At 41.2% G+C, this 23,371-nt stretch overlaps 1 protein-coding gene and 1 long non-coding RNA gene across 5 annotated transcripts in view; one reads left to right on the forward strand and one right to left on the reverse strand.

Moving 5' to 3' along the window:
* LOC141108053 (uncharacterized) overlaps nucleotides 1-11,781 on the forward strand; it is a 41,892-nt gene extending 30,111 nt beyond the window's left edge. Inside the window, exons 2-3 of the long non-coding RNA XR_012236005.1 lie at nucleotides 10,775-10,854; nucleotides 10,978-11,781. This is a non-coding gene — a long non-coding RNA (uncharacterized lncRNA). The remainder of the gene's footprint in view (nucleotides 1-10,774; nucleotides 10,855-10,977) is intronic.
* The window catches only part of ATP11C (ATPase phospholipid transporting 11C (ATP11C blood group)), a 273,446-nt gene that overhangs the window by 25,337 nt on the left and 224,738 nt on the right, over nucleotides 1-23,371 (reverse strand). For all 4 annotated transcript variants that reach the window (XM_073599256.1, XM_073599253.1, XM_073599254.1 and 1 more), the window contains exons 24-28: nucleotides 22,413-22,540; nucleotides 20,233-20,368; nucleotides 9,389-9,454; nucleotides 8,223-8,326; nucleotides 7,950-8,103 (exon numbers count right to left, since the gene is read on the reverse strand). In XM_073599256.1, coding sequence (XP_073455357.1) covers nucleotides 7,950-8,103; nucleotides 8,223-8,326; nucleotides 9,389-9,454; nucleotides 20,233-20,368; nucleotides 22,413-22,540 — 588 coding nt within the window. The remainder of the gene's footprint in view (nucleotides 1-7,949; nucleotides 8,104-8,222; nucleotides 8,327-9,388; nucleotides 9,455-20,232; nucleotides 20,369-22,412; nucleotides 22,541-23,371) is intronic.

The following is a 23,371-nucleotide window of genomic DNA, read 5'->3' on the forward strand; positions in this document are numbered from 1 at the left end:
AATAAATAAGGGGTTTAATACAGTTTTTGCATTGTGGGCATTTATATAACAGCCAAACATAGATAAAAAAATGCTATCTGGGATGTCAGTACTAACGCTATGTTTGGGGATGTTTTTGCATGTGTAAGGCAGGTACTGTGTGTCTCTGTAGATATGTTACTGGTGTGTCAGTACAAAGCTGATTGTGTCTCTGTGGACATGTTCTTAGATATGCCAATACAGCACTGACTGTGTCTCTGCAGACATGTTCATTGTTGTGAGAGTACGGTACTTATCATGCCTCTTTGGACATTGCTGTTTGTGTCAGCATGGTACTGATTGGGTCAGAAATTTCTTGCAGTGTCAGTGCAGCAATTATGTTATCTTCTGGTTGTGATTGTGTTAACTTTGTTTCGATTCAACTTCTGTCATTATGATCATAATCTTCATACTGTTATATTTTAGGTCTTAGAAAATTGGTTATGTAGGGTTTGGGAAGGCAGCACAAAAAAGCTGGCCTAGGGGAAGATTAAGAAAAAATAGGATTTTTTAAAACAGCTTACCTGTAAAATCCTTTTCTTTCGAAGGACATCACGGGACACAGAGCCACAGTAATTACTGATGGGTTATATAGGTATCACTGGTGATTGGACACTGGCACACCCTATCAGGAAGTTCAACCCCCTATATAATCCCTCCCCCTTGCAGGGATACCTCAGTTTTGTAGCCAAGCAATATAGTGTATTAGAAGAGGGGCGGGACCTCTGTGTCCCGTGATGTCCTTCGAAAGAAAAGGATTTTACAGGTAAGCGGTTTTAAAAAATCCTATTTTCTTTCTCGAACATCACGGGACACAGAGCCACAGTAATTACTGATGGGATGTCCCAGAGCAATGCTACCTGAGGGGGGGGAACCACGACCAAGTAGGGTGCAATCAGACCCGAGGACCCTGTACCGCTGCCTGCAGCACACTACGCCCAAAGGCGATATCCTCATGCCTTCTCACATCCACCTGATAGAATCTGGTGAATGTATGAACTGAAGACCAGGTTGCGGCCTTGCAGATTTGAGCCATAGAGGCCTGGTGATGCACTGCCCAAGAAGCACCAATAGCCCTTGTGGAATGTGCCCTGATCTGAAACGGAGGAATCTTCTGTTTCAAACCGTAAGCTTGAATGATCAACTGTCGAATCCATTTAGAAATGGTAGCTTTTGACGCTGCCTGTCCTCTATTGGGACCCTCTGGCAGCACAAACAAAACATCCGTCTTGCGGATCTGAGTAGTTGCCCCTAGATAGGCCTTAACTGCTCTTACTACATCCAACGAATGTAGAGATCTCTCTTCCGGAGAACAGGGATCTGGAAAAAAGGAAGGTAGAACAATGTCTTGGTTTAAATGAAAATCAGAAACCACCTTCGGTAAAAAACTAGGATGAGGGCGTAGTACCACTCTATCCTTGTGTATAATCAAATAAGGCTCCTTGCAGGAAAGAGCTGCTAATTCTGATACTCTTCTAGCAGAAGAGATGGCCACCAGAAAAATTAATTTCCTTGTCAACTAGACCAAAGGAATCTGACTTATTGGTTCAAAAGGCTGTTTCTGTAACACAGCCAGGACCAAATTCAAGTCCCAGGGGTTTAGGGGCGCTTTAACCGGAGGATTAAGATGCATCACCCCCTGCATAAAGTTTCGGACCAAAGAATGCAAAGCAAGTGGCCGCTGAAATAATACTGATAAAGTAGAAACCTGGCTCTTGATGGTACTCAAGGCCAGCTTCATCTCTAATCCCATCTGTAGAAAATCAAGGATTCTACCTATGACATATTTCCTGGGATGCCAACCTCTGGATTCACACCAGGTTATATAAGCCTTCCAGACTCTATGATAAATCATCCTGGAAGCTGGCTTCCTTGCATTAATCAAGGTAGATATGACAGGACCTGAGAGCCCACGACTCTTCAGAACGTGGGTCTCAATAGCCAAACCATCAAATTTAGCGTTTGTAAGGCAGGATGGAACACTGGACCCTGAGATAACAGGTCTGGGCGTACCGGTAGGGTCCACGGGGAACCCACCGTCATCCTTACTATTTCTGCATACCAAGTCCTTCTGGGCCAAGCGGGGGCCACCAGAAGTACCGACTTCCTTTCCTGCCTGATCCTGCGAAGGAGTCGTGGTAGTAGCAGAATAGGCGGGAATGTGTAAATCAGTGAGAACCGATGCCACGGAATCACCAACGCCTCCGTCCCGCATGCAAGAGGATCTTTTGTCCTTGCCACAAATCTGTCTATCTTTTTGTTGAATCGGGATGCAAAGAGATCTACATCTGGAACCCCCCATCTTTGGCATATGGCCCAAAAGACGTCGGGATGCAGAGACCATTCCCCTGGAAGTAACTGCTGGCGACTTCGATAGTCCGCCTGCCAATTCTCTATTCCCGGGATGAAAACTGCCGATATGCATGGCACATGCATCTCTGCCCAGACTAAGATCTGGTTCACCTCTTTTTGAGCAGCTCGGCTCCGGGTGCCTCCCTGATGATTGACATAAGCCACTGCTGTGGCATCGTCGGACTGGATCCTGACCGGACAACCCTGTAGCCTGATAGTCCAGGCTTTTAGAGCTAGATGTATCGCCCGGATCTCCAGAATGTTGATGGGTAAGGTCCTCTCCGTCTTGGACCATACCCCTTGGACCGCAGCCTGTTCCAGAACTGCTCCCCAACCTGACAGACTGGCATCTGTTGTTACCACCGTCCAGGTAACCGGTAGAAAGGATTTCCCCTTCTGCAGGTTTTCGGGTATGAGCCACCAATTGAGGCTCTGACGCACCGCATGCGACAGGTGCATCGGAAAGTCTAATGCCTGAACCTTCTTGTTCCAGGTCGACAGAATACTGTGTTGCAGCATTCTTGAGTGAAACTGAGCATAGGGAACTGCTTCGAATGAAGACACCATCTTCCCTAGTAGCCTCATACAAAGGCGGACTGAGGGACCCTTCTTGGTCCTTACTGTCAGAATCAGCTCTCTCAAAGCAGTGATCTTTGCCTGGGGTAGAAATATTTTCTCCTGGCTTGTATCTATAATCAGACCTAAATACTCCAGTCTTCTTACTGGTTTTAGGAAAGACTTTTCTAAGTTGAGGATCCAACCCAGGTGTTCTAGATACCTGACCGTGGTCCTCAAGTTTCCATTTAAAGAGGCTACCGACCGGTCTATCAAGAGCAGGTCGTCTAGGTATGCTATGACAGCTATACCCTGAGCCCTTAATCTGGCCAGAGGAGGAGCCAAGATCTTTGTGAACACTCGAGGTGCAGTGGCTATCCCAAAAGGCAGAGCCACAAACTGGAAATGGCGCCCTCCTACCTCGAAGCGCAGAAACTTCTGATGAGCAGGAAAAATGGGCACATGCAGATATGCATCTCTGATGTCTTATTGATGCCAGGAATTCTCCTCCCTGCAGGGTGGGAACTACTGTTCGAATTGATTCCATGCGGAAGGATTGAATCCTTAGGAATCGGTTCAGATCCCTTAAGTCCAAAATGGGCCTGACATCCCCATTTGGCTTTTGGACCGTAAAAAGGTTGGAATAGAAGCCCAATCCCTGGTCCTTTGCGGGAACTATCATAATGACCTCCTGCGACAAAAGTCGCTCTAACGCTAGAAGGAGCGACTGCTTCTTCTCTGGGTCTCTGGGAACATTTGATCTGAGGAACCGAGGAGAAGGGAATTCCTGAAACTCCAGCTTGTACCCTAAGGTTACCGTGGAGACTACCCATCTGTCCTGGAAGCCCTCGTGCCAGAGCTCTGAGAACTGTCGCAGTCTTCCCCCCACTCGAGTGAGCGGGGGCGCCCCCTCATGCAGAGGTCTTAGTGTTTTGCCTAGTAGGCTTCTTTCCCCAGGACTTCTCTTGTCCCTGGGGTTGACTCTTGTCTCTGGACCCCGATGGAGGCGGCCGTCGAGACTGCCTGGAGGCTGAAGCCCCCGGCGCTGGGGAAAGAGTCCGTTTGAAAGAGGGACGCTTACTCTTCTTCTTGACAGGTAAGAGAGTGCTTTTCCCACAAGAGATTCTCTTGATATAGTTATCCAAGTCCTCTCCAAACAACCTTGCACCACAAAATGGAAACCCAGCCAGTAGCTTCTTACATGGTGCTTCGGCTGACCAATTTTTCAACCATAGGATTCTACGTATATGCACCAACCCCAGTGAAAGAGGGGAGGTTTGCACGATAGAATCTCTAATGGCGTCAACCACAAAGCATAAGGCCGCTGGAAGGTTAGCAAACCCCTGGGCCTGCTGTTCAGGTAATACTTTGATGACCTGCTTAACATGGTCTCTTAAGTATTGACAGACTCCAATCGCTGCTACTGCAGGTTGGGCCACTGATCCTGCTAAGGAGAAAACATCCTTCAATAGGGATTCCATCCTTTTATCTACAGGATCCCTGAGCATCTGAGCATTGTCTACAGGACAAGTCAGGCTATTATTTATGGAGGAAATGGCGGCATCAATAGCCGGTATTCCCCACATTTTAATAAACTTTTCTTCCATCGGATAAAGTGTTGAAAACTTTCTCGGCGGAAAAAAATGTTTGTCTGGGTGATCCCACTCAGAATAAATAAGCTTTTCAAGTAAAGTATGAACAGGAAAAGCATGTGCTGCTTGGAAAGGTTTCAGTGACCCCAAAGCAGAAGAGGATTCTTTAGCAGTTTCAGGTATGGGCAACTTAAATGTGGAGCGCACCAATCCAGTGAGGATCTGCACTAAGACTTTCTCCTCTTGGGAAGTCGCAGAGGGTCCCTCTCCACCTGAATCCTCCGAAGAGGAATCATCCATCCCATCCCGATCCTCTGAAAGGGATTCATCTCCTTTATCCCAGAGCTCCTCTGTCTGAGGGTCTTGGGGAACAGAGGAAAGCCTAGTGCGTTTTCTTCCACTGAGTGAAGACGTAATCACGGCCATTAATCTTTCCTCTAGACCATTAATGGTTGAGGAAAAAACCTCTTGTGTAATATATACAGGGGCTGAAGTGCCAGAAGCAGGTGTAGCCCCTGACCCCGATGGCTCTCCCTGGCTAGCCGTCCCTGGCCCATCTTTAGGGGGGGAGGATGCTGCCGACAGGGGGCCCTCAGAACCTGAACGAGATCCCCTAGTGTCTCTGGTTCCTGGGGTGCTTGAACCTCTTCTACCCATAGTGCAAAGCAACAAGGTGTGAGGTATACAAATGAACACTGCCCGCTGAGCGATGTAGTCTGGTTAAAAGCCTTGCTACCCAATGCTCAGTCTGGTGTTACTTCAGTAAATGCTGCCTAGGAGAATGCCTGTGTCCCACCTTACATGCGACCGTCAGCTCTGTGTCTCTCAGAAGGCTGAGTGCACCTGTACAGAGTGCCTTTAATAGCCTGCAGCTGGCCTGAGTGGGAGTCTAAACACTCTGTGCTCTTGGCAGCCCCCGGTGGTCACAATAGGCATAGCATGCATTTACCTTAAAGGAGAAAAGCCACTAGAACTCAAAAATTCTGTGGAATCTCCTCTTACCTTATCCAGCCGCAGGGTGCTGTTTACACAGACCCAATCTTCACCTCTCACGGTGGGCTCCGTTTGAAAAAACCGTCAGAGACTGGGGCCCCCATCAGTAGGGGGATCCAACAGTTCTGGGACCGTAAAGCACAGAAAGCCAGAAATTAGGAAGTTTAAAGCCATTTTCTGATCTGCGGGGTCCAGCTCTCTAAAAAGAGAAGCATTATGGGTAAAACCTCGTTTCTTCGGACACGAGGCCCGGGTACCATTCAATTCGGCCATGAAAAGACACTTTGAATGGATCCGGTTCGCCTGGCTTGCCCCAGTATAGGATCTTAAGATATTCCCTTTGGAGCTCAGCACAGGACATCTTTACACGTCCATCACCTAAGACACTGGCGTAAAAACTGAGGTATCCCTGCAAGGGGGAGGGATTATATAGGGGGTTGAACTTCCTGATAGGGTGTGCCAGTGTCCAATCACCAGTGATACCTATATAACCCATCAGTAATTACTGTGGCTCTGTGTCCCGTGATGTTCGAGAAAGAAAATAATTTTAAAAAAAAGCATAAATATGGCCTTGTTTATTAGCCATGGCAATCTATAAGTACAGCTAATCTGATATATTGTTATTTTGACACTGAAATTGAACACGTACACAATATGGGCAAATAATTACAAACACTGAGGACATTGGTCAGGATATAACTACATGGCCCCCTTCCCCCCACCATCTAAGTTTAATATTTAATACCTGCCTCTGCTTACTACATAATAATCGGCATGTGCTGCATACTGAGGATCGTATGGTGTGTTAGCAGACTAGCTGTATATCTACCTAAGCATGCAACGGCATTATTTAGTTGTCTGAAAATACCATTGGTTGTACAAATGCCTAAGACAAAGGTGTAACAGTAGCCACAGACATGAACCAGCAAATGGATATGCAGGCACACTTCAACCAATAAAATTAATTCGTTTCGTTGGTACGTCTATTACTCGTCAGCTGCTTAGTAAAAAAACAACACAACCCCCCCCCCCCCCCCCCCAAAAAAAAACGTATTCCTCCTCCTAAGGCGCCTTACTGACTGAAAAATGTGCTTATCCTGTTGACTATTCAAGTATTCTCATTTCATGGTGTTTGCTTGTGTCCATAAACATAATGTGGTCATTTGAGATGGCCAAACTGCTATCAACTTAAATTGGCCCTGTCATAAGTATAGGAAAAACTGGCAAAACTCTGAAAAAGACGAATGTAATCATCTTTCCCACTGCAAGTAACGCTCCATTCAAGGGAAATCACGCCGCCCCCTTCCCCCTCCAAATTCTGCTGGGAAACCAAACAAGAGAGTTGATCTTAAAGTGGATGTAAACCTGATTGATGAAATTAGAGCTGGGCACATATAGCTGTAGTGTTTTCTTATCTCTTCTGACAAGTTCTCTGAAATGGCAGCCTGAAGTGTGTGTCATGGGAGGTTGCTATAAATAGATTAGCAGAGAGCTTGCCATTTCAGAGCAGAGCTCTCCACATTCCTTACTTTGCCAATGTGGAGTGGAGGTGTGTGCCTTTCCCCCAATCAGCTGTCTTGACTGTATGCCAATAATTCACTACCAGTGCTGACCAGGAAAAGAACATCTGTAACACGAAGAGAACTTTCTAAAGGATATATACAGCTGAAGACAGCAGATATGCATGTAAAACTTATGTAGGGAGATTGGATTCATCCTGTGTATCATCTGAAGCTGTTCACGTCATTGGGTATATGTGAGGGTTCACATCAAATTTAAGTGTTCACTAGCTCCTGCCGACTTTCATGTCACTACTGTGTCCTGTATTAACATGGAGGTCAGAGGAAAGAACCAATGAATGTTGTGCGAGACCCAGAAGACTTTGGGGCTGATTCCTCTTGAATGGAGCAGCACAGGCAGAAGGAAAGGGGAGCATTTCCTTTTTTTTTTGCAAGATATCTAGCCCATTTTCTAATTTATAACAAGGTTGCTTTAAAACGAAGGACACCTTAAAGAGAAAATTGCATAACTGAGTTAATTGATTTTTTTTTTAAGACATAACATTTGGATTGTTTTATAAAGTTAAACAATTCATGAAAATAAATGATAATTTATGGGATATTCTGATTGTTGTGACTTGTTCTCTTAAAGTAATGTAACACAGCTAGCTAATACATGTCAAAAGCAGTTGAGTGACACATGAAAACTATATATTTGTTCATGTACTCCACCAACATTATTCATACTTTCATTAACATACTCATTCAGATTATGTCATCCCAACTGCTATCCAAACTGGGAAGATACAAGCCAAAAACAAACATTTTGGCTTAAACATGACATACTATAATACATTAAAATGTAGAAAACAAAAAAACAAAAAAAAACCCCTAGCTTCCCATTTTCCTGCGTAAACAAAACAAACATAAGTAGCCTTACCTTCTGGCCTGCAGTCCTAAGATTTATTAAAGTTCTAAGCAAGAATTCTGGGTACAAGCTGACAAAAATCAGAAGAATTATAGCAAGCCAAACTGACACGGATGTCAGCATGTTGGAAAATACAAAGTACATTCGTTGCTGCTTAAGGAACGGCCTAAAAGAGGGAGAAAAAAAATAGAGATGAAAAGTGTCCCTCAAAAATATAAAAAAAAACTCTAAGCAGACTTGCATGTGTTTAGAAAAATAAAATTTAACAGAATCTTGCACACTTACCAAATGATACCTCCCCAAAATATGGAGAAAATTACATAAAAGGCCAGTGAACCCCATATGACCAAATGGTTCAGCCAGGTCCAGTATCGAGTATCTAATGCAAGCTGTTAAAAAAAAAAAAAAAAAAAAAAATCATACTACTATATTTTTCGTTTTCAGTAAGGTTAACAAAGTACAAAGCTTCAATCAACAGGCAGAGCAGTTCACTAATGTTCACGTTTTTCAGGGACTCATCACTTCTAATGAAAAAATCTGTTGTACACATACCATGTTTGCACGAAAAAAAGACCTACCCCGAAAATAAGACCTACTATTATTTTCCAGGAGGGCTGCAATATAAGCCCTATCCTGAAAATAAGCCCTAGTTTAAAATGCTTGTAAATCCTATAAGCCACTCTATTACAACCCGGGCTTAATTTCAGGGAAAACACAGTAGCTCAATCTGAATTCACACACAAAACTGAATAAGTCCGAGCAATGAATACTTGGTATCAGGTGAAATGAAAAACAAATCCTTCTGTGCTCTGGGGATCCTATGCCCTGGATATTCCATGTATTAAATGTAAATCTATGTATATTCCATCATTTCTGCACAGAACAAAAACAAACCAGGACCACACAGAGACAATACCATGTTGAAGAAATGAAAGGAACAGGAATATCAATACAGACAAATGAATGGTGTCTTAGTGGAGAAACATGGCATGGCACAAATCCAGAGAGCTCTTCCAAACATGCAGTTTGAAGAAAAAACATGGACCCATATAAAACAAACAAATGACAAAAAGCAACAGTAGGCTGGACTATGAAATGGTCTCGACGGTTAAAAAAAAACAAAACAAAACAAAACAAAAAAAACATAGAAAATGTAGGCAGACCAGAAGGCCCAAATAGCATATACTGTAGGTAAAGAAATAGAGAAAAGCTTTAAAAAAAAAAAAAAAAAAAAAAAAAAAAAAAAGGAGGGGAGATCAAGGGTGCCAAACGAATCCTGAGAAATCCTTGTGTAAGATGCACAACATAAAAGAAGGGAACATAGGAGCAACGGGGGATGAACACACTGGATTATCTCATCATTTTAATGATATCCTGTCAACAGACCATTCCTTGTAACAAAAATCATCTCATTATATTTAACATCTATTACTTATATGTCATACACTTACCTTTAATGTAACTGTAAACACTAATGTAGTGAATATTATTGTTCCAAAAGACCAGTTTCCAAACACCTGAAAAAGACCACCTAATTGTAAGTGATTTACAGTATTTTTCTAACAAACTTATACCTGGACACATCCACCCAAACAAAAAAACAAAAAAAAAAAAAAAAACACTTTTCTGGTAAAAGGTCATGTATATTAGAAATGTGTTAGGAAACTGCATTTATAAGATAACAAAATATGACACTGCCCTGAAAATTGTTAAAGAAAAAAATGATGAAATGTTGAAAAACATAGAAAAAAGATTTTCTGCAGGTAAAATCTCATTACAATTTAGCAAAAGCATTTTGGCGCATAGCAGAACAAACCATCTCATAAAGCAACATTCTTATTTTGAGCCTTGTACTGTATTCTTGCTACAAATGCTATAAAAACCAAAATTCAGACAATCCAAGTAAAACAATTAATTTGCTGAAAGGGCAAGGTGTATTCTACATATTTTGTAAAAAAAACAAAACAAAACTATCAATACACGTATTATGTCAAACACTTAATAGTAAAGTTTTGCTTTTAACGTTTGCTTTTTAAAAGTTACTGCACAAAAATATAGATACATAAATAAAAGTGAAGATCAACTTTACAACAGTAAGAAACATCTTAAGAAACCAAAGCACTGATCTAAGAAACCATTAACAGATGTTTAAAAGATGTTTCACTTTGATCAGACTTTTATTTATTGTAAGCGATCAAAGTTAATTTAGTTTTAAAAATAATCAGAACAGCTAAAATTTTAATAAATATTTGGATACCAATGTTGCAAACTCTTGGCTGTTTTGTGGAATTTGTTTATATCCAGATATTTATCTACTAATGATTGAGGCTACTACATACATGCAAAAGGTAGAAACACTGTCAAGAAAAAAAAAAAATCATTTGAAGGCAATTTTAAGAGAAATGGAGTACATACAGATCTGTGGAATAGTCATTTGTATTTAACATGGGAAACATACATGTTTTGTGTACTTAAAAAAAAACACTGAAATGTGCAAATTGGGAACAATAGATTAAACTTTCAGTATAAGGCATTTCTAAGTTAAATAAAATACATACATAACCCAAAAACACAGTGACAGCAGTGGGTCCAATATGTAAAATACTAATGACTATAGAGTATGAACCAATTACACTAGTTTAACAATATGAGGTCAAAGAAAGATGCTTACCAATGCTGTCATGATCTGGATGCTGACATTAAAATAGGAAATGAAATGTAAAAAAGTTCTCTCTTTATGGCAAAAAACACCAAAATAAAATAAGAAAACTTGAATTCCCAAGAAAATTTGACTAATAAAATAATTTAACAAATGTTTTTTGTATTATTTATCATAGGACAAGCACATATTGGCTCCAGAAAAAAGGGGCAAGACAGAGGTTTAACATTGGCAGGCTAATGAAGGAAAGAAATACCGGTAAGTGTATTCCAAAAGCCAAGTGTAACTATGGATTGCAGCAATAGAGGTGACATTATACTGCTTTTAGCTATAAAACCATTCAAGACTGAAAATGAGTAAAGATTTTTTTTTCCTTTTTAGATCACCCTTCAGTGAAAGATCTCAGTTCAAAGTGTGGAATGCACATGTAAGACATGGGACTATAGTGAAGCACTGTAAGCAAATCTGTACAATGAAAAATGAACAGGAAAAGGTCTTGTTGCCCATAGCAACAAACCACAATATTATTTTTAAATCTGGTCTGCAGAAATGACAGAAGCTGAATAGCTGTTATAAGCAATATGATATTTTTCATACATCAGTCACATAGTGGTTGCCTTGTCTGTGAACTAACTTAGCATTGCCCGAAATATATATATATATATATATATATATATATGGCACACACATTGCTCATTTATGGGCAGTGCCTTTAAAAAAAAAAAAAAAAGTAAAGTTTTGCTTTAAGAGACGCTAATAGCAAGCAGTGACAGATCAGACTTTGCATGCTTCTTCTGCCAATACTATTCCCTCTTGATCCAAGCAAGTGTGGTGTACACATTCAGACCATTCAGGAGGAGAAAGGAACCAGAAGTCGGGACAATGTAACTCCAGCATGCATGCTGGAGAGGAGGGAGGAAGAAAATGAAAAAGATGATGGCTCTTAACCGTCAGTGCTGGAGGGGACAGAGATGAGTCTGCTAGTATGTGCAGTGCAAAATATTTCAGGGTTTTCTACCTATGGCAAAGCTACAATTATGCGTTAAGATAATTACAACACAAATGGCAGGAAAAGGGTGGTATATTGACAGATTTGGGTGTGCAGCACCATACATTAAAACAAAGAACTGTCAATGTGTGCTCTGTTACCATGCATTAATTCCTGTTCTTGAATGTCAGTTAATCTGTGTCCATCAAGGCCTGCGAGCCAATTGAAATGTTAGCTACAGTCAGGTCCATAAATATTGGGACATCAACACAATTCTAATATTTTTGGCTCTATACACCACCACAATGGATTTGAAATGAAACAAACAAGATGTGCTTTAACTGCAGGCTTTCAGCTTTAATTTGAGGGTATTTACATCCAAATCAGGTGAATGGTGTAAGAATTACAACAGTTTGTATATGTGCCCCCCACTTTTTAAGGGACCAAAAGTAAAGGGACAGTTGGCTGCTCAGCTGTTCCATGGCCAGGTGTGTGTTATTCCCTCATTATCTCATTTACAAGGAGCAGATAAAAGGTCCAGTGTTCATTTCAAGTGTGCTATTTGCATTTGGAATCTGTTGCTGTCAACTCTCAATATGAGATCCAAAGAGCTGTCACTATCAGTGAAGTAAGCCATCATTAGGCTGAAAAAACAAAACAAACCCATCAGAGAGATAGCAAAAACATTAGGTGTGGCCAAATCAACTGTTTGGAATATCCTTAAAAAGAAATAACTCACCGGTGAGCTCAGCAACACCAAAAGACTCGGAAGACCACGGAAAACAACTGTGGTGGATGACCAAAGAATTATTTCCCTGGTGAAGAAAACACCCTTCACAACAGTTGGCCAGATCACGAACACTCTCCAGGAGGTAGGTGTAGGTGTGTCAAAGTCAAAAATCAAGAGAAGACTTCACCAGAGTGAATACAGAGGGTTCACCACAAGATGTAAACCATTGGTGAGACTCAAAAACAGGAAGGCCAGATTAGAGTTTGCATCTAAAAAGCCTTTTCTGGAACAACATCCTATGGACAGATGAGACCAAGATCAACTTGTACCAGAGTGATGGGAAGAGAAGAGTATGGAGAAGGAAAGGAACTGCTCATGATCCAAAGCATACCACCTCATCAGTGAAGCATGGTGGTGGTAGTGTCATGGCGTGGGCATGTATGGCTGCCAATGGAACTGGTTCTATTGTATTTATTGATGATGTGACTGCTGACAAAAGCAGCAGGATAAATTCTGAATATTTCGGGCAATGTTATCTGCTCATATTCAGCAAAATGCTTCAGAACTCATTACATGGCGCTTCACAGTGCAGATGGACAATGACCCGAAGCATACTGTGAAAGCAACCAAAGAGTTTTTTAAGGGAAAGAAGTGGAATGTTATGCAATGGCCAAGTCAATCACCTGACCTGAATCCGATTGAGCATGCATTTCACTTGCTGAAGACAAAACTGAAGGGAAAATGCCCCAAGAACAAGCAGGAACTGAAGACAGTTGCAGTAGAGGCCTGGCAGAGCATCACCAGGGATGAAACCCAGTATCTGGTGATGTCTATGCGTTCCAGAATTCAGGCTGTAATTGACTGCAAAGGATTTGCAACCAAGTATTGAAAAGTGAAAGTTTGATGGATGATTGTTAATATGTCCCATTACTTTTGGTCCCTTAAAAAGTGGGAGGCACATATACAAACTATTGTAATACCTACACCGTTCACCTGATTTGGATGTAAATACCCTCAAATTAAAGCTGAAAGTCTGCAGTTAAAGCACATCTTGTTTGTTTCATTTCAAATCCATTGTGGTGGTGTATAGAGCCAAAAAGATTAGAATTGTGTCAATGTCCCAATATTATGGACCTGACTGTATATTATTGTATTACATTATTACCTGCACTGAATTATTAGAAATTTCAGGATTTACCTTGGGTTATGTGACACAAGACTTGAATCCTACATATGACCTCACGACTCCAATTTATATAACCACAGGTCTCAAAATTAAACCATAACATGTTCAAAATACACAGTCCAGTATATTATCCAACATTTAAATTAGGGCTGAAACAACTAATCGATTAATCAACAACCAATCGATTATGAAATTAATCGATTACTATTTTCATAATCGATTAATTGGTTAGCCTGCATACAGAATGCATTCTTTGTTTACATATCAGGAAATACAGTGCAGCACACATACAGCGCAGTACATCTTCCATACATGTCAGTAAGTGCCTGAGAACTTGTGAATGTATGAGGAGCAATGCCTCATGGGACATGTAGCCCTGGGCAGGAAGTGAGTGGTTCTAAAGGCAGAAGTTTTCTTTACCTTTCTATTGGGGCACTTTATACTGTACTTAACGCACAGCAAAAAGCAGTGTAGAAACAGATCAAAAGCAAACTGCATAGGTGTGTACTGAGCCTTATGCTGGCCACATGGATCAATTTTCAGAGGAGAATATTCATATGAAAAATCTTTGTACATTTGCTGAATGAAAGAATGTTGTTTGAAATTTTCACTTGCTTTTAACACTCTGTTTTAAAAAATGTTCCCGTCACTGTGGTTGAAAACGAACGTCGATTTGACCCCATAAACGATTCGAAAATCAAACGAACGTTCTTAAAATTACATTTTTTTTTTGAAGGAAGACATTGTTTTTGTATGGCCAGCATATAATATATTAGTTATTAGTTAGTTCTGTTTGAAAGTCTGCAAAACAGTCTTTAACAGTCTTTTTTCTTTAAAAAAGATCTCTGAGTCTGATGATATTTACCAGATTCAACCTCTAATAGTATATACAGTATATCTCCTCTAATAGTATATACAGTATATCTCCTCTAATAGTATATACAGTATATCTCCTCTGTCTGTTATTCTCAGAGTGAATTAGAGATTTTGCTCTCTAACTATATAGTTGGTTATTTATATTTACCACTGCATAGAGATATTTAAGAATAAATTGCCTTTTTTTAAAACTTTACATATTACAGTTTTTCTCCACTGTTTTGACTCATTTCTTGAAACAGAAATGACATTCTCAAAACTCTAAGATCATTTGGCAAAACAGTCTTACAGTTCAGCACATCACTATAACGCACGTGCAAAAGCTCATATCTCTCCCAAAACTGTTCACTCATGCTTCAAAACCATATTCCTTTCCCATATAAAGAGTCAGTGCCCCCAAAATGGCAAAGATTCTTCTCAATTGCTTTGGCTCATTTCTTGAAACAGACCAGACGTTCTCAACTCTCTTGGTGCTTTTGCCAAAATAACCTGGATGATTCGGCACAACACCATGGTTCAAAAGCTCATATCTTTCCCAAAACAGTTCACTCATGTGTCAAAAATAAATTTCTTTCTCATTCAAATAGTCAGTGCCTCCAAAATGCCTTTTCCCTTTGGCATTGTGTAAGCACTGCAAGTCAAAATGTTTAGATGTTTTGTCTCTATGGCAGAGGATCATTAAAATATCCCTCATGTCCACCTTTCAGTCTTAGCCCAGTCCTTCATTGACAATGGTTACTGTACAGATTTTGTCTAGCTAACTGAATACAATTGTGTATAAAACTGAAAAAAAAAAAGAAAAGATTTTCGGGTAAGAGTAGCCTCCAAGGTTTGACAACACACATTGCACTCGTACTGCCAAGGAAAAATTACTTTACAGTATTGTAACCATTATCATTCACACACAAAGTAACTTTCATACATCAGAGTAAAAAAGAAAATGTATACAGCATAATATAATAATATAAACACACAAACAAAAAACAAGGAAAATTAAATTTAGCCTACAATGCTGTAAATAAAGCTGGAGTTTCACAACTACTGTAACATCTCTTCACTGACCACCGTCCTCACCCTCCTGCCCATCCACACGCTGCTGTCTGTCTAGCCACAGATTCTCGTCAACATCGCAGCGTATATCCTCCCTTGCGATGCAACAAGGGAAGAAACGGTGTGCATGTCGCAACCATCCCCTACACTGATCTCCCATAATATCCTCACAGGCAGCCTCCATTGCATGGATCAGGGACCTCTGATCTTGGGGATGAGTGGCCACACCATTCTCAGAAATGGCAGCACACAGTTATATTGCCCCCTTGCTGGCCTGGGACATCCACCGTGGCCCGGTGGCCAATAAAATTACAGCCACGTCTTCGGCCCTTGGCCAGGTTGAAGCCTGCCTCATCCACATACACGAGTATGTGAGAGGTCTCGTTTACTTCCAATGCCATTATTCTCTACAATAGAGTAAAAAAAAGAAAACATCAAATCAGTCATACAGAAGAGTCATACACTACAGTTACATAGGAATGTTCAATGTTCTACACAAGTTCAATATACTACTGGCCAGTATTCCAGTGGTTCCAAACCTGGGGTACATGTACCCTATGCAGAGATACTACAGGGGGTATTTGACAGAAAGAGGAGGGGAAAAATTATCAATGAGTAGACTAACAGTAAAATCCACAGTATTTCATGGGAGGCACTACTGTAATTGCAGCTCTTTGACCCTTTTTCTTACTGTATTGTATGTTATATTCTTCAAAATAAGGATTATAATGATAATTGCATCATACAGTAAGCTGCAGTTTTTAGGCAAAATGTTTATAAATCAAATACTTTCATACCTGGATTCAGAAATCAGGTAAAGTGGGTACTGAAACCAATACATTTTGGGAACCACTGCTTACGGTAATTGTAAAAAGGTCATCTTGATGGACAACCAGTGACTGACTTACATGTACATACTGGTACTGTCTGGCCACAGATTCTCGTCAACATCGCAGCGTATATCCTCCCTTGCGATGCAACGAGGGAAGAAACGGCATGCATGTCGCAACCATCCCCTACACTGATCTCCTGTCATATCCTCATAGGCAGCGTCCATTGCATGGAGCAGGGACCTCTGATCTTGAGCTCGATGCTCATACACTCTCCACCTCCAAGCGGAGACAAGCTCCTCAATAGGATTGAGGAAAGAAGAGTAAGGTGGTAGGAACACCAGATCCATCCTTGGATGAGCAGTGAACCAGGCCCTGATAAGTGGGCCACGGTGGAAATTCACATTGTCCCATACAATTATATATTGTGGTAGGTGAGGCCCTATGAGACCTCTCTCATTTTCAGGGATTAAATCCAAATGAAGGCGGTCCAAGAAGATGAGGAGCTTCTGTGTATTGTATGGGCCAAGACTGGGGATGCGAGTGGCCACACCATTCTCAGAAATGGCAGCACACAGTTATATTGCCCCCTCGCTGGCATGGGACATCCACCGTGGCCCGGTGGCCAATAAAATTACGGCCACATCTTCGGCCCTTGGCCAGGTTGAAGCCAGCCTCATCCACATACACGAGTATGTGAGAGGTCTCGTTTCCTTCCAATGCCATTATTTTCTACAATAGCGTAAAAAAAGAAAACATCAAATCAGTCATACAGAAGAGTCATACACTACAGTTACAGACAGTTACATAGGAATGTTCTATGTTCTACACAAGTTCAATATACTACTGGCCAGTATTCCAGTGGTTCCAAACCTGGGGTACATGTGCCCTATGTAGAGGTAGTATAGGGGGTATTTGACAGAAAGGGGAGGGGGAAAAATATCGAGTAGACCTACTGAAATGTTACAGTAAAACCCACAGTATTAGATAGATTTACATGGGAGGCACTACTGTAATTGCAGCTCTTTGACCCTTTTTCTTACTGTATTGTATGTTATATTCTTCAAAATAAGGATTATAATGATAATTGCATCATACAGTAAGCTGCAGTTTTTAGGCAAAATGTTTATAAATCAGATACATAAATCAAATACTTTCATACCTGGATTCAGACATCAGGTAAAGTGGGTACTGAAACCAATACATTTTGGGAACCACTGCTTACGGTAATTGTAAAAAGGTTATCTTGATGGACAACCAGTGACTCACTTACATGTACATACTGGTACCGCAGCTCTTTCACTCTGTTAGAGTTCCTCTCAAATGGTACCCTGTAAATTTGCTTCATTGTCATCTGATGCTTCTTCAATATGCAGGCTATTGTGGAGATGCTTATAGCGTTGACATTTTGGAATATGGCATTGTCTTGTAGGATTGCAGTGCGGATCTGTCTCAATGTGATGGCATTATTTGCTAACACCATATGACAGATCTCTTGTTCTTGTTGTTCATTGAGAAGTTTTCCTCGGCCACCCGTGCCAGGTTGTCGTCCAATCCTAGACATAGAATTCAAAGGACAACACTCCATTCATAATTTATACCTTATGTATTCCATACAGAATGAGTTACCAATGTAGTCGTATTGTTGTTTTACTTACAGTAACTTTACCACAATTCTAATGCATCACTGCACAGTGACGAATACTACTGTAAACTGTATCATCAATATTGTAGAAAATAAACTATTCCATACTATTCCATAGTTTATTTTCTACAATATTTTTCTTGTAATTGTTAGTATCATACATAACATCCCACTGAGCTTAGATACTGTAATACTGTAGGCCTATCACACACACACACACACACACACTAAATGAATACGGAAATGAGTAAATAAACATATTTGTTGCTCTATGCACAGTGTCCTGTCCTATACATTATATAATTCCATCATCGACTGACTACATACCTGTTTTCCCTGCGAAAGGTTTGGATGATAGAGGAGACTGTAGAGCAAGGCACATTAGGCTGCACTTGGCGACCTGCCTCCACCATTGTGAGGCCATGGTTGATGACATGGTCTATAATTGTGGCCTGAATTTCATCAGGGACAGCATGGTGTCTTCGTGCTCCTCAGCCTTTTTCCCCCTCTTCCACCACCACGCACCCTTACTCCTCCTCCTCTTCTTCTTCTTCCTCCTCTTCCTCCAGCAGGCAGTTGCCCTTGTTCATTTACTTGGCCAGGTGCCTCCATGTTCAGAAATTGTACTGGTCCTGCATGGTCAAGCTCTATATATACATGTTTAGTAGCATTCACAATCATGGACGGCACCTGTCAGGTAACTAAACATACTGTTTGATTGGTCATCTGAGACCAACTCCAACTCCTTCGTTAGTCAAGTTCTAGTTGCACCTGACTGTTAATTGCTGTAAACATTTTATCAAATGTTCCAAGAGATTCATATATTGTATTCGTGGTATTATGTTCCTGAATAATTTTGACAATTGAACAGACTATTGTGCATGTGATGACTTAAACAATGAAATTACGCTGACACGTTTTGGAGAGAACAACCATTAGACTGAGAATTGACAATCAGTTTAGATCAACAAGATCTATTCACTTGGAAATTGTGCTAAATGTAGGCTACTTGTACTTAATCATTTGAAAGATGTACTGAGACATTGAGACATGTACTGAGACATTTGCAATTTGATGAAATGAATGAGAAATTCAATTGAGTTGTGAACAATTGCCAAGTGGTTTGGAGATTTGTCCATGTTGTTTTGAGAATGTCATTTCGGTTTCAAGAAATGAGCCAAAACAATGGAAAAAAACTAACTAAATTTTACACCACACTTTTCTTCAAGGTTATTAACCAATTAATCGAAACAATAATCGGCCAACTAATCGATTATGAAAATAATCGTTAGTTGCAGCCCTACTTTAAATTATGGTTGAGTAGATTTAACCACTTCCCGTCCTGCCTAAAGCAAAATGACGGGCAGTGGTTCCGTTATCCTGACTGTACGTCCTTAGGGATAACAGCCGGCGTGGAGTGTCAGTCTGACACATCGCAACACTGATCTCGGTAAAGAGTCTAAAGGAGACTCTTTACCACGTGATCAGCTGTGTCCAGTCACAACTGATCACGGTGTAAACTGGAAGAGCCGTGTATCGGCTTTCCCTCACTCGCGTTTGAGAGACACGAGTAGAGGAGAGCCGATCGGCTGCTCTCCTGACAGGGGGTCTGTGCTGATTATCAGTGCAGCCCACCCAGGACCACCAAGGATGACCACCAGGTATGCCACCCATGGCCACCAGGGATACCAATCTGTACCCAAAAATGATGCCAATCAGTGCCCATCAGTAATGCCTGCCAGTGCCTCCTTTATAGTGATGCCCATCAGTGCCACCCATATGTGCCCGTCAGTGTAGCCTCATCAGTGAAGGAGGAAAGGATTTACAAAATCGTATAACAGAAACGAAGAAAAACTTTTTTTTTTTCAAAATGTTTGGTCTTATTTTTTAATTTGTTTAGCAAAAAAAATTAAAAATCCCAGAGGTGATCAAATACCACCAAAAGAAAGCTCTATTTGTGGGAATAAAATTATAAAAATTTAGTTTGGGTACAGTGTTGCATGACCGTGCAATTGTCATTTAATTAGCGCCAGCACTGAAAGCTGAAAATTGGCTTGGGCAGGAAAGAGGGGAAGTGCCTGCTATTGAAGTGGTTAAACCATTCACAAAAGGAAACTAGATTTTAACATCCCTTTATATCACTTAGAACATAGCATTTAAAGTAATAGACTCAAAAAGAGTTTTAAAGCGCCGGTTTGGATATATGTATACAAATTTACATAAGTTTGTATGATCAGTGTCCATCAAAATTTAATGTAACCTGAAAACAACATTAACATAAGGGGGAGAAAAAAAGTTGAAATGTTAGATAAATGGCAAAGTGTAGCATACCTGCCCATTGCCTTCCAGTGATGGGTTCTGGAATAGCAGGTAAACTCCAAAGAAGAGAACTAGTCCTTCAAAGGCCCCCAGCAAAGTCCAGTATAAGAATGGCAACCACTGTAACATTGCATTGTCAGATATTCTCCTGCAATTAAAACAAAAAGATCAACTTTTAAACAGAATGTTGAGAAAATACTAACCAGCAGCAATATTTATGAAAGAACGTACATCAAAGTATTAGACTTTGCCCATTGACCATTTCTTGACATTTAAATGTTAGAAGCAGATATGTAGTCTGACTAAGCACCAGTTCCACCACCTACATTATATACTTGAGGTCTACTGGAATTTTTGATGCTGCTGAACATTTCAGGACAAAATGCCTAATTCAATAAAGTAGCACAAAGAGCAAAGATTATGTGCAATGCAAAAGGTAACATTAAGATGTTGAACTCAACCATCTAAAGCTAGTAGAGAGTGGCTAGATGTCCCGGGAGCCGCCCATCAAGTTGAGATCTGCTGTATGATAGTGAATGGCAGTCTCAGCCGGGACCCCTGCCAGGCTACGCCGCCAGAACGTGGCCTGGCAGGGGTCCTGCCTGAGACTGCCATTCCCTAATATACATTAGGTCTTGACTTGATGTGCGGCTCCCGAGACACCTAGTCACTCTCTACCATTGCGTTGAGCATATGCGAGCTCCCTTCCTGGCCAACACTCACAGCAGCGGGCACAGGACTTCATTCCCATACAGCCTGAGCAGCTCACACAACCTTGGTTCACAACATCTAAAGCTGGCCACAGACAGATTGAAATTCAGCCAGGACTGGCCAAATTTCAATCTGTGTGTGGCCATCCCTGTTTGACAGTAGTGGATCATTAGATAGACCTCCATTGAACCGACATGCTGGAAAACTTGTTGATCAGAGGCTGCAGCTGTCAGACTACAATGTCCTGGCGGGGGGGGGGGATTTGTCCATCCACTCCGCTCGTGTGGATGGAGGCATCGCCATCTAAGCCCAACTTAAGTTCCTTACGAAGCATGCGCTGATTGCCTAGAAAGCATGTCAATACCTAGAGAGGATAAAGAAGAAAAGTACAGCCACGCATCCTAGCCTAATCCTGGAGGAAACAAAGGCTAGTGTAAGGAGATTATTCTTCATAAGAAAAATGTGAACAGGTTCTTTTTTTTTTTTTTTTTTTTTTTATCGTTCTCAGCATCTTTTGGCAGTATAGGTACATTAACCTTTAATGGTCTGCTTCTTCTCTAAAGAACAATGATATGAAAAAGTTAAACATATCTAACCAATCTTATGTAGCACTGAAATATACAGCATTCATGTGTCCTTAAGAATTATTATTTATTTGTATAACAATGTCACCTCATATATTGCTATACAAACTGATAGATAAAACAAGGGGAGTATGGGTTATACAATATTAAAATGTTCCAAAGAGAAGTTTATATAGTATAGCACAATAGGAGAGAGAGACCAGCTTTAAACATTTAAATTGGGTGCAAATAGCGTGTACGTGTTATACGCCAATTTTTCAATTTTAACTGCCTCGGAGGGGACAGGAAGGGGGGAGCGGGACGAGCGCCGTCAGATTACATACAGTGAGAATCTCCTGTTTACTTGGCGGCCTCTGTAATAGGAAGTCCCGTCTCTTGGGCCACCATTGGACCACTGTTCTGTCTAACATAGGAGATTCTCACTGTATGTATTCTGTCGGCGCTCGTCCTGCCCCCCTCCCTGACCCCTCTAGGCTGCAGATGGGCATCGATCAGGCTGCACTGATGGCAATTGTGAGGCTGCATTGATGTGGACTGATGAGGCTGCATTGATGTGGACTGATGAGGCTGCATTGATGTGGACTGATGAGGCTGCATTGATGTGGACTGATGAGGCTGCATTGATGTGGACTGATGAGGCTGCATTGATGTGGACTGATGAGGCTGCATTGATGTGGACTGATGAGGCTGCATTGATGTGGACTGATGAGGCTGCATTGATGGCAATGGTGAGGCTGCAGATGAGCACTGACCCTTATTTTGCTTCAAAGTTCCTTATTTAAAATGTAAGTTTTTTTCCTGAAACTTCCCTCTTAAAATGAATGTGTGTGTTATACGCCTGTGCGTGTTAGATACCGATAAATACTGTATTTCTGAAACAAAAATCTTCATACATACATATATAATTTAGGGTTTGCCATCAGAGTTTCAATACTGATGTGTTGTTCCAGCAGACTGTAGGCCAGGATTGGAAGAGACGTGAAACAGATGTTGTACATGGTCAGGTAGGCAGCATCATAAAGTGGCTACAACAACACAATCAAGAGAATGTTCAGTAAGTAAAATTAAAACAATACCCAAAATAAAATACTACCGAATGTGTTATTAAAGCATCAAGTAACACTCCTAGAAATAAAATGGTAAACATAAAATTTGTCCTAATCAGTCAAACCACCTCCAATAGTGTCTGTGAAGTTTTGTTTATTAATCGGGGTGATGGTACAGCTGGTAATACATTTTGTAACCTTTAAGGCCCCTTTCATAAGGGTGGACCAATCGGGTCCACCTGTTGGTTTTTTAGGTGGACCTGATCGGACCATCCATTGCCGTCTATGGTGCAGTGGGTGTCAACAGACATGTGTCCATTGACACCCGCTGACTACTGATCTGCTAAAAACAGACAGATGGGGGATCAGTTGTCAGTTTACATCCGACCACCCAGAGAGCAAATTAGGCTGTGTTCGGGTCTGCTCTGCATCAGTGGAGCGGACACGGACCCGTCATCCGTCTCCTCAGCGGGGAGATCCCCCACTGTGAAAGAGCCCTTACTGTTCAATATAGAACAAATCCAATGTCAATAAGTACCACTAGCTACTTCTGAGTATGCACACTGTTATTTAAAGTATAACAAAAGGCTTTTGTAGTTTTGGATAGAGTGGAGAGGGATTGGAACACATGTCAGCTCTGCACTGCTGTCTGTGCTCCCATTCAATCCATCATCCGAAAATGGAAACTGAGGGGAAATCTTCCAATGGGAACACAAGTTCTGGTGACAGCAAGGGAGTCCCTCACTTCCTGTTTAGGCTATGGGACACGAAGTGAAGAGAAATCTCCCCAAAGGGACGCAGATGGCAAAA

The sequence above is a fragment of the Aquarana catesbeiana genome, linkage group LG09, assembly GCF_042186555.1.
Source record: "Aquarana catesbeiana isolate 2022-GZ linkage group LG09, ASM4218655v1, whole genome shotgun sequence".
NCBI classification, from domain to species: domain Eukaryota; kingdom Metazoa; phylum Chordata; class Amphibia; order Anura; family Ranidae; genus Aquarana; species Aquarana catesbeiana.